Here is a 19,210-nt window from a genome sequence, read left to right as displayed (position 1 = left end):
AGGGGGAGAAGGGATAATATATTGGCTTCCATCTTAAGTGAGCATATTTCTTCTTAGATGTTAATCCAAGGGTTCTAGAAGAGCAAAGCATGGAAACTAAAAGAAAGCCTCAAAATGACAAGGAAGACAAGATGGTGAAAAAACTGTTAAAGATGCTCCTGCAAGAGGTCAAGAAGATCCATGATAAAATTGTTGATTCTAATGATATGGATGACCTCAAGACAGAATGGCATGCTGTAGCCCTTGTATTGGAGCGACTTGTCCTCTTAATATACCTCCTTACTGTAGCCATTTTGTTTGCTGTTGTGCTCATTATCTGGTTGACATAAAGCACCTAGGTAAACTATGGTACTACAAATAGGTTCTGGCACCAACTGTTATCAACTAAGGATATTAAGCAATAAACTGTACAACTTTTCTGTAAAATATGATACCTTAAAGGGATCTTGTCAACCCGTATGCATGCTAAGATCTGCAGACTTAGTTTTTAAAATAAAAATCATACATTTTTTGAGGGGATAGCCTTTTTACACACACATCCTCATATCCTCTCACAAGCCACGCCCCTTCTTTTTTCAGGCTTATTTTGGTTCCCACTCAAGGCCAAAAACCCCATTATCACCTTATACACCCATATCACAGGTCGTTCAACAAGAATCTCTTCATCACAGCTCTGCCCCACCTTACACCATAAGCTTCACATATTCAGGTGAATGTGTCTATTGGGCTTGCAATCCACACCCCCTCCTACAAGCCACATTGCCTTCTATTTTTGACCCCTTTTGTGCCTTGGTATAACTTGCAAGTCAAACTCACTGACCAAAATCCACACCCCCTTCTGTTTCCAACCAACAATCTCTTTATCACAACATCTGAGGACAGGATATGAGGAAGGGCTATCAGGACAGGATGTGAGGTCTGAATATGAGGTTGGGATATGAGAACAGGATACAGTGGTCCCTCAACATATGATATTAATTGGTTCCAGGAGAACCATCATATGTTGAAACCATCATATGTCGAGTACATATGTCAATGTAAAAATGGTAATTGGTTCTGGGGCCTCGGAATCATTGTATGTTGAATACATATCTCTATGGGAAACTGCTAATTGGTTATGGGATGACCATTGTATGGGGAATGTTTAACAAACCAGGGTGCCTCCAGCTGTTGCACAACTACAACTCCCAGCATGCATGTACAGCCATTGACTGTCTGGGCATGCTGGGAGTTATAGTTTTGCAACAGCTGGAGGCACACTGATAGGGAAACATTGATGTATGGGGTGTGTTGTGTGTATATGTATTGTATGTGATGTGTGACATTGCATACAGTACTGTACAGTTCTTTAAATACCTTCAGGGGGGACAGAATGTCCTCCATTAAGATCCTGCCGACTACAGCTCTATAGGAAAGGAAGGGGAGGGCAGCCAGCAGCTCATTGGATGCCTGCAGCAAGAGGCTGCATGTTATTGGCTATGGCTGCACTGGGGGGGCTGGGCTTACACGGAGCTCACAGTGGAAGCCTGCGTGAGTTAGCAGGACAGCATGTGAGTAACAGGAGGCAGAATGGGGCACATGGGGCACATTATACAACTATCTGTCAGTTGCTGAAGTTGTCAGCGCTGTCAGATAGCTGTTTGTACGATGGCCCCAACACCCAGCAGCATCATATGTCGAGGCTGCCTTCAACATACGATGGTCTCTGAGAGGCCATCATATGTTGAAATTATCATATGTCGGGGCCATCATAAGTCGAGGGGTCACTGTATGTGGACGGGAGGAAAGAATGGTATATGAAGACCTGATATAAGGTTGGTATATGAGAACGGGATCTGAGGACGGAATTTGAGGACAAGGTATGAGGTTGGGATATGAAGACTGATATGAGGTCGGGATATGAGGAATGAGATATGAGGACAAGAGCATCCTTTTCCTCTGGGTTCTCTGGTAGTACGTATATAAAACTAAGTATGTGTCTGTATGTGTTTAAGTATCATACACATGTACATAAAATCTAACCTAATAAAAGTAAGTGAGTCAGTTTATGTTGCAGTTTGGTAATTATACAGTAACTCATGTTGGTGTGACACCTAAACCTCCTGGCTAAGTAAAATAATTAGATGATCTACTAGTTGAGGAATAACTAAAAGGAAATTGAAAGGAAAGTTATCATTATGGACTTAAATCTTTCTGATGTGAACTGAAAACCAAAAAAGCCAGTTCTGCCAGGAGTATAGATATTCTAAATTCCCAGCTGGGATTATTTCTACAACAAGTAGTTGAGGAGCCAACCTGTAAGGAGTCCATCTTAGATTTAGTATTCACAAATAAGGATTTGCTATTGTATTTTACTGTAGGTGAAAGCTTGGGAGTTAATGATCAGCAGTCAGTGTGGTTTAACCCCTTAAGGACCAAGCCCATTATGACCTTAAGGACCAGCATTTTTTGCACATCTGACCACTGTCACTTTAAGTATTAATAACTCTGGGATGCTTTTACTTATGAATTTGATTCCGAGAATGTTTTTTTCATGACATATTCTACTTTAACATAGTGGTAAATTTTCGTCAATACTTCTGTCGGCGTAGTAGAGGGCTCAGAAGGGAAGGAGCAACAATGGGATTTTGGAGAGTGAATTTTGTTTAAATGTTTTTTGGGGTCATGTCGCATTTAGGAAGCCCCTATGGTTCCATAATAGCAAAAAAAAAAACACATGGCATACTATTTTGGCAACTACACCCCTCAAGGCACGTAACAAGGGGTACAGTGAGCCTTAACACCCCACAGGTGTTTGGCGACTTTCCGTTAAAGTCGGGTGTGTAAATGATTTATTTTTTTCACTAAAATGCTTTTTTCCCCCCAAATTTACCATTTTTACAAGAGGTAATAGGGGAAAAATGCCCCCCAAAATTTGTAACCCAATTTCTTCTGAGTATGGAAATATCCCATGTGTGGATGTAAAGTGCTCTGTGGGCGAACTACAATGCTCAGAAGAGAAGGAGCGCCATTGGGCCTTTGGAGAAATAATTTGTTTGGAATGGAAGTCGGGGGCCATGTGCATTTACAAAGCCTCCATGGTGCCAGAACAGTGGACCCTCCCCCATGTGTGACCCCATTTTGGACTACACCCTTCACGAACTACACCCCTCACGAAATGTAATAAGGGGTGCAGTGAGCATTTAACCTGTTGGGGACGGAGGGCGTACGCCCTCCGCCCACTCCCTTTCTATTTCATAGCAACGGCCGGGACCTGTGGCTAATAGTGCGCGGCTCTGATCGCGGTGCACACACTATTAACCCTTTAGACGAGGAGTTCAAAGTTGAACGCCGTGTCTAAAATGAAAGTAAACTGCTTCCGCCTAGCTCAGTGGGTGCAGTGAGCATTTAACCTGTTGGGGACGGAGGGCGTACGCTCTCCGCCCACTCCCTTTCTATTTCATAGTGACGGCCGGGACCTGTGGCTAATAGTGCGCGGCTCTGATTGCGATGCACACACTATTAACCCTTTAGACGAGGAGTTCAAAGTTGAACGCCGCGTCTAAAATGAAAGTAAACTGCTTCCGCCTAGCTCAGTGGGCTGTTCAGGAACCCAAACAGATGTAGGAAAGAAGGAGGGTCCCCTACCTTCCTCCTCGCTGGAATAGGAATAGGACTACCTAAAGGGGTATTATAGGATTATTTTTTTTGACTGTGCTACAGGGTCTGTAAAGTTAGTTTTGTTCATTACATAGTGTCTGAACCTGTCTTTCATTGCTGGTCTCACACTTCTTATGTGATCTGTGCCCCATGTTCCCTTTTAGCAGCATTCAAAATAAGTGTTGTCTCAGCTTTTCCCAGGTTGCAGTGCCTCCCCAGACATTATATCACTAGTTAGGTGTTGAAAGGGAGATCATTCTCCACAGGGATGCAGAAAGTTGTAGTTTTAATCACACCACAACATCCAAGGCAGCTGTGCTGCAATGGGTGGGGTGACTGATGGGTGGGAGGAAGTAAAGTCACCACACTCTTACAAACAAAGGATCCTTGGACTTGTAGTTGGAGGGAAGGAACTCCAACAGGAAATAGCCATTTCACAAAAAGCAGCAACATTATGGTGGACTCACAACACAGCCATTTAGCCACAAGATAAGCACAGATTGTTCCTAATTATGTCCATTAGTGTCTGGCAGGTAAGTACTAAAGTCACCTTATGTTAAATAACAACTTTAAAAGTTGCATTATTAAAGGCTACAGATAATTGCATTAGACTTGTCAGTAACAGCAAAAAAGGAAGAGACTACTGTGGTAGCAGAAGTGGCCATAAAAAAGGGACTAGCTGACTGCCTCAATAAATACTTCTGCACAGTTTTTACTGCAGAAAATAGAGGAAAAAGACCTCAGTTACAGAGGAAGACTAATGAATATTTTGATGCATGTGTCTTTACAGATAAAGAGGTTCTAAGTCAGCAGTCTAAAGTTAAGACAAAAAAGTTACAGCAGTGAACTAGCAAAACCGTTGCCAGATTTATTTAACCAATCACTGGTAACAGGAGTTGTCCCAGAAGATTGGAAATTAGCAAATGTACCCATTCACAAAAAAGTTAGTAGGGAGGAATCGGGCAACAATAGGCTGGTACATATAAAATCTGAATGGATTGCAAGTTGAAAAACAACATGGATTTACTTCAGGGAGATCATATCAAACTAATGTTATTGATTTTTTTTTGGTGACTAAAATAATAGATGGCGGAGGGGCAGTAGACATCGCTTATCTAGATTTTAGTGAGGCTTTTTACCCTGTACCACATAGAAGACTTATCAATAAATTATAGTCTTTGAGCTTGGATTTCCATATTGTTGAATACTTTAGGAGTGTCAGACAACAGAGGGGGTTAGTCAATGGAGTATATTCAAAGCAAGTTCTTGTTACCAGCAGGGTGCCTCATGGATCTGTCCTGGGACCCATTTTGTTTAATATTTTATAAATAATATTGCAGAAGGTCTCAATGGTAAGGTGTGTCTTTTTGCTGATCAGGGGGGCAATATTGTCTTTATGGATAAATCAGAGTATTAGAAAATTGTGATGGCACTTTTGGAAGACAAGTCTACTTACACCATTTTACCCAAGAATCAAGTAGACGAGTTCAATCGTGAGTTGAGAAAGATACTTATCAAGAGTGACAAACTGATCTCTGAGGATGAATTTAAAATACTTTACAATCCTACATATACAATAGAAACTATGTATGCACTCCTCAATTTCATTAAAAAAACTTGCACTATTCCTGGTTGTCCCATTATTTTGGGAAATGATAATATTACCCAAGGAGCCAGTCTTTACATTGATCAATTTCTTGCACAGTTCGTCACAAGTTTACCATCATATCTCGTGACATGAAAGATGTAGTGACCAAATTACAAGAGTTAACTTTTCCTGTTACATAGTCAGCTGTTGAAAAGTCAGGCAAAATCTCTGATGGAGACTAACAGAATTATTAGATGTATAGGAACTTTTGATTCTTACAACAAACAAGTTGTTAAAATAATGTAGAAATATTGATCACTTCTTACTGATGATACAGAAGTTGAAGGAAGTTTTGCCCCTCAAACCGGCTATCATGTATCGCCTGGGAAATAATATGATGGAATCCCTAGTTCATAGCTTCACTTTTTGTAAATTCATGCCAAGGATAAAAGAGATTGAAAATCCAGTGGGCAGAAGGAAATGTACCATCAAAACATTAATTAATTGTCACACTACAGGGGTGATATATGTGGCATAATGCCCTTGTCCCAAATTATATGTGGGAAAGACTCTACAACAGGAAAATATCCATGCATATTAGTACCATTAACACTAATATGGACACCCCCTTGTCTAGACATGTTAGGGAATTTCATGGGGGAAATACTATGTCATTAAAGGGGTTATCCAAAGGGGGAAAAAAAAAAACTTTTTTTTTATATAGTAACTGGCTCCAGAAAGTTAAACAGATTTGTAAATTATAGCACATATAGAAGAGGGTATTCATCGGAGCACTCACCTCGGACACCAGGTACGTTGTGCAGAAAAAATATTTTATTGTATATTTCCAAGCTGGATACAATAGCAGGGAGGAGGAGATGTTAACATGCGGGTGGACTCCAACCGATGGGCGACAGTCCGTTATCGTGCCTTAGCGCTTCGTCAGGCCCCTTCTGGCAGGTGGGTTGCAACAAGGTAAGTACAAAAGACAAAGGGAGGGGTCACAGTCCCACACCAATAGAAACAAACATGTTCAAATTAACTATGTGAGTACCAATGACAAACAAATAAAAAAACAGGTGTGTCTTTAATACCAAGTCTGAACATGGAGCAGCGTTATGCAGGCGGAAAAAACACATGGAGGGATAATTTATAAGAGCGCACTTAATTCATTACAATCATTCAGTCCCAGGGGTCCCGTTGCATTGCACCGGATTATCCACCTGGCTTCTTTTTTCATTAAGATTAGATTTTAGTTTTTACCTCCATATGCTTATTCCACCCTTTCAAGTCCAGCGAGGGCTTTTGGGTCTCCATTATGGACTCTAAGCACATGTTCTATTAACCGGGTTGATCCCTTCTTTGTTTTCATAGAGTACATATGCTCCCTCACCCTATGAAACAAAGGGCGGATTGCTTTCCCTATGTAATAGAAGCCGCAATCGCATATCAAACTATATACTACATGGTCCGTCCTACATGAAATAAAATGTTTCAAATATACAATAACATCTCCCAATTTAACAATTTTAGTTTCCATGTTGTATTTACAATAGGGGCACGTTCCGCACTTAAAATTCCCTATGGGTCTCGTATCTGTAAGCCAATCTTTTTTAGTAGCGTTATTCTGGGCACATTTTTTTATAAAGTCGTGTATAGTGAAATTCTTTCTATATGTAATGATAGGAGGATTTTTTGTCACTACAGTAAGATCTTCGTCTGCTTGCAAAATGTGCCAGTGCTTAAGTATCGCTTTTCTTAGGGTGTTGTTCATATTGGTGTTCTTGAACGAAAAAATTGCCTGTTCATCATTAACTTTTTTGCTATGACTTTTTTTAAGCTCTATTCTTGGAACCATATCAATTTTCTTTTTTGCTTGTTCACACACTTTCCTGGGGTAGCCCCTATTCTTTAATCTTACGATTAACTCTTTGGCTTGTTCATTAAATTTCTGCTCTGTATTTTTAATACGTTTTAAACAGACCATCTGTCCATACGGGATACTATATCTTACCTGGGAGGGGTGGGAGGACTCGTAATGCAATAGAGCGTTTTTAGAAATTAGTTTACGAAAACCTGAAGATTGTCTACAATATCAATTTTAATATCCAGGAATTCCAGAGATTCGCCTCCAAAAGTATAAGGGAATATCATATTGACATCATTAACGTCATTCAAATGAGCAACGAATTCCTGGAATTCCTGGTGGGTCCCGTCCCATATAAGTAGTAGATCGTCCACATAACTCAAAAGAAGTTTGATATGGTGTGTGAAGGGGTTAAGTGAGGTAAAGACATAATTATTTCAAAGATTGCCAAAAAAAATGTTGGCAAATGAGCATGACATGGGCGTGCCCATCACCGTACCTGTTTTTTGATTGAACCATTGTGATTCGAACTGGAAGTTATTGTTGGAAAGAACAAATTGGGTAGATTCGGTGATGAAATCTATAAAATCAGTGGACTTATCGGTAAGCAGCAGAAATTCTTCGAGAGCCTGAACACCGGCATCCTGAGGGATGCGGGTATACAGGCTCTCTACATCAATAGATGCCAGCGTAAACCCTGGTTGCCATGAAAAATTCTCCAGAACAGATATTACATCCCCCGTATCCCTTACATATGTAGGTATATGTTTCAACAGGGGAGATATGAGCCATTCGATATAGCTTTATAGATATTCTGTGGGGGAACCTATCCCTGCCACTTGTCACAGATCGGCAGGCTGGAGGTGGATCCTCTGTGTCAGAGAGGGTTTGGCGAGGACCGTGTCGGTGGACCGGTTCTAAGTAGCTACTGGTTTTCACCAGAGCCCGCCACAAAGCGGGATGGTCTTGCAGCGGCGGTAGCAACCAGGTCGTATCCACCGGCAACGGCTCAACCTCTCTGACTGCTGAGATAGGCATGGTACAAGGGATAAGGCAAGAGCAAGGTCGGACGTAGCAGAAGGTCAGGGCAGGCAGCAAGGGTCGTAGTCAGGGGCAACGGCAGGAGGTCTGGAACACGGGCTAGGAACAAACAAGGGAACGCTTTCACTAGGCACAAGGGCAACAAGATCCGGCCAGGGAGTGCAGGGGAAGTGAGGTATAAGTAGGGAGTGCACAGGTGGAAATTAATCAAGCTAATTGGGAAGATTGGGCCAGGCACCATCATTGGTGCACTGGCCCTTTAAATCTAGAGAGCTGGCGCGCGCGCGCCCTAGAGAGCGGAGCCGCGCGCGCCAGAGCATGACAGCCGGGGACCGGGACAGGTAAGTGACCTGGGATGCGATTCGCGAGCGGGCGCGTCCCGCTGTGCGAATCGCATCCCCAACGGCCATGACAGTGCAGCGCTCCCGGTCAGCGGGACTGACCGGGGCGCTGCAGGGAGAGAGACGCCGTGAGCGCTCCGGGGAGGAGCGGGGACCCGGAGCGCTCGGCGTAACAGTACCCCCCCCCCTTGGGTCTCCCCCTCTTCTTGGAGCCTGAGAACCTGAGGACAAGACTATTGTCCAGGATGTCGTCCTCAGGTTCCCAAGATCTCTCCTCTGAGCACTCGACTACAAAGGGTCCAAGATAACGTGGTCCGAGATACAAACTGGGGACACGGAAGCCGAAATACTTGGCGGAGAGCCACACAAAAACAGGAGGAGCTCTTCTCTTTTTTCCGGCAAGCTTCTTCACCCGGGATGAGGCCAGCATGAGGAATTTCAGAGTCTTTTCCCAGATGGTGGCGAAGCCCCGGGAAGCCACATCAACAGCGGGCACACAAGAAGGCGTGGGGGTGGGGAGGGAGGGAAGAGGGTCAAGCCCGGCACGGGGCAGAGTGTCAACAGGACGGGAGCCGTGAGGAGGAGACACAGCATAGTCCAGACAGGCCTTGGGGAGGCCAGGTAAAGGGGGAGACACAGAGGCTTGACTGACGGGACTGGGAGCAGACGTGAGGCACTTCCTGTGGCAAGAAGCACCCCAGCTCCCGATCTCCCCGGTGGTCCAGACAAGGGCAGAAGATGGGGGTTGGAGCCATGGCAGACCGAGGAGGACTTCAGAGGAGCATTTGGGCAAAACAAAAAGTTCCATGCTGAAGAGCAGGGGTTCTGCGCGGTAACGCACAGTGCAGTATAGAAGTAAATCTTCTTTCTTCCTGCGGCGAGTCCTCTCTTCAGGGGTCAGGCGGAACCGATCCACTTGCATAGCCTCCTCGGCGGGAGGCACAGGGGTGGATTGCAATGGATACTGTAAGAGAGGTGCTCCGGGCGGTGTGGCACATGGCAGGGCCTTCCCAGGCAGGAGACCACGGCAGAGTCTAGAGTCCCCATCAAATTTGTCCTGCAGGGACAAGCAGGGGTTAGGAGCGGCCGGTTGCTGCGGAGGAGTTGCAGGAGCCGGCGGAGGAGATGGTTGTTGCAGCTGTAGCTGTGACTGAAATTGTGACTGAAGCTGCTGTAGCTGCGACTGGAGTTGCTGTGTCATGGTGGTCAAGTAAGCCAGCTGGTGATTTCGTTGGGTGATCTTTAGGGCTTGCTGGGCGATCACCGTGGAAATGTCGGCAAGACTTGACAGCGGCACCTCAGCGGAATCCATGGCCGGATCTACTGTCACGGATCGGCAGGCTGGAGGTGGATCCTCTGTGTCAGAGAGGGTTTGGTGAGGACCGTGTCGGTGGACCGGTTCTAAGTAGCTACTGGTTTTCACCAGAGCCCGCCGCAAAGCGGGATGGTCTTGCAGCGGCGGTAGCAACCAGGTCGTATCCACCGGCAACGGCTCAACCTCTCTGACTGCTGAGATAGGCATGGTACAAGGGATAAGGCAAGAGCAAGGTCTGACGTAGCAGAAGGTCAGGGCAGGCAGCAAGGGTCGTAGTCAGGGGCAACGGCAGGAGGTCTGGAACACGGGCTAGGAACAAACAAGGGAACGCTTTCACTAGGCACAAGGGCAACAAGATCCGGCCAGGGAGTGCAGGGGAAGTGAGGTATAAGTAGGGAGTGCACAGGTGGAAACTAATCAAGCTAATTGGGAAGATTGGGCCAGGCACCATCATTGGTGCACTGGCCCTTTAAATCTAGAGAGCTGGCGCGCGTGCGCCCTAGAGAGCGGAGCCGCGCGCGCCAGAGCATGACAGCTGGGGACCGGGACAGGTAAGTGACCTGGGATGCGATTCGCGAGCGGCGCGTCCCGCTGTGCGAATCGCATCCCCAACGGCCATGACAGTGCAGCGCTCCCGGTCAGCGGGACTGACCGGGGCGCTGCAGGGAGAGAGACGCCGTGAGCGCTCCGGGGAGGAGCGGGGACCCGGAGCGCTCGGCGTAACACCACTATTGGCCTCCCAGGGGGGGAATTACCCCTTTGTGGACTTTTGGTAGTATATACTATTTGGGTTTCGTGGGCGCCTCTGGTAGTAATTTCTCTGCTGTCTTAATGGAAATCAGACCTTTCTTTGTATATCTCCTTAGGTGACTACGTAGATTATCTATGTTTTTTTAGTGGGATCTTGAGTAAGCTTTTGATAGACATTCACATTATTCAGTTGTTTTAGAGATTCATTAACATAATCCTCCTTTTTCCAAACAACCACCCCGTCCCCTTTATCAGCTTTAGAAACTACTATGTCTTTTTGGGTACCCAGCCATTCTAAAACTTTTTTTTCTTTATTAGTAATATTGATTCGACTAGGTGGATAAATTAATGCCCTAACTTCTTGACATACAGATTTATAAAATAAATCTATTGGGCTTCCTGGTGCGATAGGGGAGCTAAATTTAGAAGGATTCCCTCCTGGGAAATATTGGGGAGGTGTTCTTTGTGGGTCAACTGGATTGTCAGTACTGTAGTGAGGGTCCCTGCTCAAATCTACCAATTCATTAACTACCAGTTTATCTTGAGTTTTCATGTCGGCTACTGGGCTAAAACCTGATGCCCCTATTGTGCATGGTATCTCTCCTTCTTTCGCATCCATGATGGTATTTGCTGTGTTTGTATTAGTTTTAACTCTATCTGTGGTAGCAAATGATTTTTTCAGGTTGATTTTCCTGACAGATTTGAACAAGTCCTCCTCAAAGGAGACATACTCGAAAGGTTCATTCAGTCCAAAATTAAGTCCTTTATTTAAGGCCGATATGCAATCTTTATTCAACTCTGTTCCCGTCAAATTCACTACAATGTCTTTTATCTCCAAGTTACTTTCTAACTCTTGGGTGTACTTTTCATGGGAATCAAATTTCCTCCTCCTTCTTCCTCCACGTCGGGTTTTACTCCTAAAGCGTGGCGGTTACCACTGATTACCGCCGATCTTGTTTCAGGTGTCACGGGATCGTCCGACGGGCTCAACTCCGATTCTGTCATGAGGTAGTCCATTACTTTTGGTTTATTCTTACTAGCCTGCCCTTTCTTTCTTTGTGGATAAGTATAATTCATTTTCCGAGGGTGCTCTTTGTTCCATGTGAAATCCTGGTCACTTTCAAAATCTTTTTTGTCTCTTAAAAACTTATCTCGCTTATTCTCTTTAATGGTGCTCTGAAGGATAGTGAGTTTCTTTTCCAGGTTTGCAGAAAAAGTGGTGAATTGTTGCTCTGTCAGGCGTGATCTTAGTTCCAATCGGGCTTTACACAGGCTAGTTGTAATAGCCTCATATTCTGCTCTATTCGTCTCTAGCACCAGGTTTTGTAATTTGAGGGAGTGCTGGAGATGTAATTTATTCCATGCCTTGTCACGATGCCGGCTGGCAGGTAGTGGATCCTCTGTGCCAGAGAGGGATTGGCGTGGACCGTGCTAGTGGATCGGTTCTAAGTCACTACTGGTTTTCACCAGAGCCCGCCGCAAAGCGGGATGGTCTTGCTGCGGCGGTAGTGACCGGGTCGTATCCACTAGCAACGGCTCAACCTCTCTGGCTGCTGAAGATAGGCGCGGTACAAGGGAGTAGACAGAAGCAAGGTCGGACGTAGCAGAAGGTCGGGGCAGGCAGCAAGGATCGTAGTCAGGGGCAACGGCAGGAGGTCTGGAACACAGGCTAGGAACACACAAGGAAACGCTTTCACTGGCACGATGGCAACAAGATCCGGCAAGGAAGTGCAGGGGAAGTGAGGTAATATAGGGAAGTGCACAGGTGATCAGACTAATTGGAACCACTGCGCCAATCAGCGGCGCAGTGGCCCTTTAAATCGCAAAGACCCGGCGCGCGCGCGCCCTAGGGAGCGGGGCCGCGCGCGCCGGGACAGGACCGACGGAGAGCGAGTCAGGTACGGGAGCCGGGGTGCGCATCGCGAGCGGGCGCTACCCGCATCGCGAATCGCATCCCGGCTGGAGGCGGTATCGCAGCGCCCCGGGTCAGTGGATCTGACCGGAGCGCTGCAGTGAGGAGAGTGTAGCGAGCGCTCCGGGGAGGAGCGGGGACCCGGAGCGCTCGGCGTAACAGTACCCCCCCCCTTGGGTCTCCCCCTCTTCTTAGAGCCTGAGAACCTGAGGAGCAGACTTTTGTCTAGGATATTGTCCTCAGGTTCCCAGGATCTCTCTTCTGGACCACAACCCTCCCAATCCACTAAAAAAAAGGTTTTTCCTCTGACCTTTTTGGATGCCAGAATCTCTTTGACGGAGAAGATGTCCGAGGAGCCGGAAACAGGAGTGGGAGGAACAGATTTGGGAGAGAAACGGTTGATGATAAGTGGTTTAAGAAGAGAAACGTGAAAGGCATTAGGAATACGAAGAGAAGGAGGAAGAAGAAGTTTGTAAGAGACAGGATTAATCTGGCACAAAATTTTGAAAGGACCAAGATAGCGTGGTCCCAACTTGTAGCTAGGGACACGGAAGCGGACATATTTAGCGGAGAGCCATACCTTGTCTCCAGGGGAAAAAATGGGAGGAGCTCTTCTTTTCTTATCCGCGAACTTCTTCATGCGTGATGAAGCCTGTAAGAGAGAATTTTGGGTCTCTCTCCATATGATGGAAAGGTCACGAGAAATTTCATCCACAGCGGGCAGACCAGAGGGCAAGGGGGTAGGGAGGGGGGGAAGAGGGTGACGGCCGTACACCACGAAAAATGGGGATTTGGAGGAAGATTCAGAGACTCTGAAGTTATACGAGAATTCGGCCCATGGTAGAAGATCTGCCCAGTCATCCTGGCGGGAGGAAACAAAATGTCGTAAATAATCACCCAAGACCTGGTTAATTCTTTCTACTTGTCCATTGGATTGAGGATGATATGCAGAAGAAAAATTTAATTTAATCTTGAGTTGTTTACAGAGAGCCCTCCAGAATTTAGACACGAATTGGACGCCTCTATCCGAGACGATCTGCGTAGGCAACCCGTGAAGACGAAAAATGTGTACAAAAAATTGTTTAGCCAACTGAGGTGCTGAAGGAAGACCAGGAAGAGGGATGAAATGTGCCATTTTGGAGAATCGATCAACGACCACCCAAATAACAGTGTTGCCACGGGAAGGGGGTAAGTCAGTAATAAAATCCATACCAATCAGAGACCAAGGCTGTTCGGGGACAGGCAGAGGATGAAGAAAACCAGCGGGCTTCTGGCGAGGAGTCTTATCCCGGGCACAGATAGTGCAGGCTCGCACAAAGTCCACAACATCCGTCTCCAGAGTCGGCCACCAATAGAAGCGAGAGATGAGTTGCACAGATTTCTTGATGCCCGCATGACCTGCGAGATGGGAGGAGTGACCCCATTTGAGGATTCCGAGGCGTTGGCGTGGAGAAACAAAGGTCTTTCCTGGAGGAGTTTGCCTGATGGAGGCTGGAGAAGTGGAAATCAGGCAGTCAGGAGGAATGATGTGTTGCGGAGAGAGTTCAATTTCAGAAGCATCCGAGGAACGAGAGAGAGCATCGGCCCTAATGTTCTTATCGGCAGGCCGAAAGTGAATTTCAAAATTAAATCGGGCAAAGAACAGAGACCACCTGGCCTGGCGAGGATTCAGCCGTTGGGCAGACTGGAGGTAGGAGAGGTTCTTGTGATTGGTGTAAATAATAACTGGAAACCTTGATCCCTCCAGCAGATGCCTCCATTCCTCAAGTGCTAATTTAATGGCTAGAAGCTCTCGATCCCCGATGGAGTAGTTCCTCTCCGCCGGAGAGAAGGTCCTAGAAAAAAAACCACAAGTAACAGCATGCCCGGAAGAATTTTTTTGTAGAAGGACAGCTCCAGCTCCCACTGAGGAGGCATCAACCTCCAATAGGAAGGGTTTGGATGGGTCAGGTCTGGAGAGCACGGGAGCCGAAGAAAAGGCAGACTTGAGCCGTTTAAAGGCGTCTTCCGCTTGAGGAGGCCAAGACTTGGGATCGGCATTTTTTTTGGTTAAAGCCACGATAGGAGCCACAACGGTAGAAAAATGTGGAATAAATTGCCTGTAATAATTGGCGAACCCCAAAAAACGTTGGATAGCACGGAGTCCGGAGGGGCGTGGCCAATCTAAGACGGCAGAGAGTTTGTCTGGATCCATTTGTAGTCCCTGGCCAGAGACCAAGTATCCTAGGAAAGGAAGAGATTGGCATTCAAACAGACATTTCTCTATTTTGGCATAGAGTTGATTGTCACGAAGTCTCTGAAGAACCATACGGACATGCTGGCGGTGTTCTTCTAGATTGGCAGAAAAAATCAGGATATCGTCCAGATATACAACAACACAGGAGTATAAGAGATCACGAAAAATTTCATTAACAAAGTCTTGGAAGACGGCAGGGGCGTTGCACAGGCCAAAGGGCATGACCAGATACTCAAAGTGTCCATCTCTGGTGTTAAATGCCGTTTTCCATTCATCCCCCTCTCTGATGCGGATGAGATTATAAGCACCTCTTAAGTCCAGTTTGGTAAAGATGTGGGCACCTTGGAGGCGATCAAAGAGTTCAGAGATGAGGGGTAGGGGGTAGCGGTTCTTAACCGTGATTTTATTAAGACCGCGGTAGTCAATGCAAGGACGTAGGGAGCCATCTTTTTTGGACACAAAGAAAAATCCGGCTCCGGCAGGAGAGGAGGATTTACGGATAAAGCCCTTTTTTAAATTTTCCTGGACGTATTCAGACATGGCAAGAGTCTCTGGGGCGGACAGAGGATAAATTCTGCCCCGGGGTGGAGTAGTGCCCGGGAGGAGGTCGATAGGACAATCATAAGGCCTGTGAGGAGGTAGAGTCTCAGCTTGTTTTTTGCAAAAAACATCCGCAAAGTCCATATAGGCCTTAGGGAGGCCGGTTACAGGAGGAACCACAGAGTCACGGCAAGGGTTACTGGGAACCGGTTTTAGGCAGTCCTTGGAACAAGAGGGCCCCCAACTCTTGATCTCCCCAGTGGACCAATCCAGGGTTGGGGAATGAAGTTGAAGCCAGGGAAGTCCAAGGAGAATTTCAGAAGTGCAATTGGGGAGGACCAAAAGTTCAATCCTCTCGTGATGAGATCCGATGCACATTAGAAGGGGCTCCGTGCGGAAACGTATGGTACAGTCCAATCTTTCATTGTTTACACAATTGATGTAGAGGGGTCTGGCGAGACTGGTCACTGGGATGTTGAACCTGTTGACGAGAGAGGCCAAAATAAAATTTCCTGCAGATCCGGAGTCCAAGAAGGCCATAGTAGAGAAGGAGAAGGCAGAGGCAGATATCCGCACAGGCACAGTGAGACGTGGAGAAGCAGAGTAGACATCAAGGACTGTCTCACCTTTGTGCGGAGTCAGCGTACGTCTTTCCAGGCGGGGAGGACGGATAGGACAATCCTTCAGGAAGTGTTCGGTACTAGCACAGTACAGGCAGAGATTCTCCATGCGGCGTCGTGTCCTCTCTTGAGGTGTCAGGCGAGACCGGTCGACCTGCATAGCCTCCACGGCGGGAGGCACAGGAACAGATTGCAGGGGACCAGAGGAGAGAGGAGCCGGGGAGAAGAAACGCCTCGTGCGAACAGAGTCCATATCCTGGCGGAGCTCCTGACGCCTTTCGGAAAAACGCATGTCAATGCGAGTGGCTAGGTGAATGAGTTCATGTAGATTAGCAGGGATTTCTCGTGCGGCCAGAACATCTTTAATGTTGCTGGATAGGCCTTTTTTAAAGGTCGCGCAGAGGGCCTCATTATTCCAGGATAATTCTGAAGCAAGAGTACGGAATTGTACGGCATACTCGCCAACGGAAGAATTACCCTGGACCAGGTTCAACAGGGCAGTCTCAGCAGAAGAGGCTCGGGCAGGTTCCTCAAAGACACTTCGGATTTCCGAGAAGAAGGAGTGTACAGAGGCAGTGACGGGGTCGTTGCGGTCCCAGAGCGGTGTGGCCCAAGACAGGGCTTTTCCAGACAGAAGGCTGACTACGAAAGCCACCTTAGACCTTTCAGTGGGAAACTGGTCCGACATCATCTCCAAGTGCAGGGAACATTGGGAAAGAAAGCCACGGCAAAACTTAGAGTCCCCATCAAATTTATCCGGCAAGGATAGGCGTAGACCAGAAGCGGCCACTCGCTGCGGAGGAGGTGCAGGAGCTGGCGGAGGAGATGATTGCTGAAGCTGTGGTAGTAACTGCTGTAGCATAACGGTCAGTTGAGACAGCTGTTGGCCTTGTTGCGCTATCTGTTGTGACTGCTGGGCGACCACCGTGGTGAGTTCAGCGACAACTGGCAGAGGAACTTCAGCGGGATCCATGGCCGGATCTACTGTCACGATGCCGGCTGGCAGGTAGTGGATCCTCTGTGCCAGAGAGGGATTGGCGTGGACCGTGCTAGTGGATCGGTTCTAAGTCACTACTGGTTTTCACCAGAGCCCGCCGCAAAGCGGGATGGTCTTGCTGCGGCGGTAGTGACCAGGTCGTATCCACTAGCAACGGCTCAACCTCTCTGGCTGCTGAAGATAGGCGCGGTACAAGGGAGTAGACAGAAGCAAGGTCGGACGTAGCAGAAGGTCGGGGCAGGCAGCAAGGATCGTAGTCAGGGGCAACGGCAGGAGGTCTGGAACACAGGCTAGGAACACACAAGGAAACGCTTTCACTGGCACGATGGCAACAAGATCCGGCAAGGAAGTGCAGGGGAAGTGAGGTAATATAGGGAAGTGCACAGGTGATCAGACTAATTGGAACCACTGCGCCAATCAGCGGCGCAGTGGCCCTTTAAATCGCAAAGACCCGGCGCGCGCGCGCCCTAGGGAGCGGGGCCGCGCGCGCCAGGACAGGACCGACGGAGAGCGAGTCAGGTACGGGAGCCGGGGTGCGCATCGCGAGCGGGCGCTACCCGCATCGCGAATCGCATCCCGGCTGGAGGCGGTATCGCAGCGCCCCGGGTCAGTGGATCTGACCGGAGCGCTGCAGTGAGGAGAGTGTAGCGAGCGCTCCGGGGAGGAGCGGGGACCCGGAGCGCTCGGCGTAACATGCCTGTACGAACCCAGGATCCTCCATAAACTGCAACGGATTTTTGTAAATCCTTAGTCTCCTCGGGACCCAGCCATTATCAGCATAGGCTTCTAGGGAGGAAATAGTCCAATAAGTTCTCATTTCCCTTTCTGCAAGATTTTGTAACTTAAATTCAAGATTCTTAGTGCTGAGCACTTGGATCTCATCTTGCTGCTCACATGCAGAAAAAAATCCCCCCTCATCCATCCTCCCTGCATTTCTAGCACTGGTAGTAGGCTGTGGCTGGGATATCCATATCCATATTAGCGACGGAATCTAGCAACGTGCTCTAGGACCAAGGAACACAGGCATAAGGTATATTACAAAAAGAGATGTCCTGGAACCGTATTGATTCGTTGTCTCGCACAGTGTGTCTCCCGCTGGCAGGCAGGTGACACGCAGCCACTATTGTAGTCACTAGGTGTCTGTGGTGCTTCACAATGACAAGCAGAGTTCAATCATAGCACATATAGAAGAGGGTATTCATCGGAGCACTCACCTCAGACACCAGGTACATCGTGCAGGAAAAAATCTTTTATTGTATATTTCCAAGCTGGATACAATAGCAGGGAGGAGGAGATATTAACATGCGGGTGGACTCCAACCAATGGGCGACGGTCCATTATTGCACCTTAGCGCTTCGTCAGGCCCCTTCCGGCAGGTGTGTTGCAACTAGGTAAGTACAAAAGACAAGGGGAGGGGTCACAGTCCCACACCAATAGAAACAATTACTTGTAACGATTTGTAAATTACTTCTATTAAAAATCTTAATCCTTTCAGTACTTATGAGCTGTTGAAGTTGAGTGGTTCTTTTCTGTCTAAGTGCTCTCTGATGACACCTGTCTCAGGAACTGTCCAGAGTAGAAGCTAATCCCCATACCAAACCTCTTCTACTCTGTGCAGTTCCCGAGACAAGCAGAGATGTCAGCAGAGAGCACTGTTGCCAGGCAGGAAACAACAACTCAACTTCAGCAGCTGATAATTATTGGAAGGATTAAGATTGTTTTAATAGAAGTAATATAGGTAGGCATATACACAATCATGTGTATATAGAATACGTATTCCTCAAGGCTGGGCTTGATTGTAGTATATTTTAAAAGCTTGTATATCAAAAATAAATATTAAAGAAATGTGTATATATATATATATGTACAATAAGTATATGTGAAAAATGTAAAAATATAATAGGATTCGGTCTGTATATATTAATTAGTTTTTATTTATAAAAATATATATATAATATAAAAATATTGGTTATTAGCTTGCTGCACCCTCTGCAGGGCCCTTGCTCGGGGCAGTATAGGCTATTTATAAAATAAAGTAAAATAGAATAAAGTAACAGATAACAATTAAAAGAATAGGCCAAAACTACCAACTTTGTACTGGTATCTTGGTACAATAGTGAATCGATATACAGTTAGTATATAATGCAACAAAGTATATAGTTAGTATAAAGCAACAAAGTTCCTTAGACACTCGTTGGGGATACAGTGGTAGTTTCTGTGTCTTTTATGAATGTGGAAAAACGTTTTCCAAAATGGTACAATAGTCTTGTATATTGTTGGTGCACAGCACCACTCACCGCCCTGTTCCTGTAAGGTCCCAATAGCTTGTAGACGGAGCTGGCACGGAGCACCGGCCCTGGGGAA

General features: G+C 46.8%; 1 protein-coding gene across 2 annotated transcripts in view; it reads left to right on the top strand.

Moving 5' to 3' along the window:
* Positions 1-2,034, top strand: part of LOC130276633 (5-hydroxytryptamine receptor 3A-like) — a 61,026-nt gene extending 58,992 nt beyond the window's left edge. Inside the window, exon 9 of one of the 2 annotated variants that reach the window (XM_056526277.1) lies at positions 58-2,034. In XM_056526277.1, the coding sequence (XP_056382252.1) occupies positions 58-329 (272 nt within the window). In that variant the 3' untranslated portion in view covers positions 330-2,034. Of the gene's footprint in view, positions 1-38 lie in introns of both variants that reach the window. The other variant, XM_056526278.1, reaches the window with a different exon arrangement.
* The last annotated feature ends 17,176 nt before the right edge of the window (positions 2,035-19,210 follow it).

The sequence above is a fragment of the Hyla sarda genome, chromosome 6 (genome assembly GCF_029499605.1).
Source record: "Hyla sarda isolate aHylSar1 chromosome 6, aHylSar1.hap1, whole genome shotgun sequence".
NCBI lineage: Eukaryota > Metazoa > Chordata > Amphibia > Anura > Hylidae > Hyla > Hyla sarda.
This window is presented reverse-complemented; position numbering and strand designations above follow the sequence as displayed.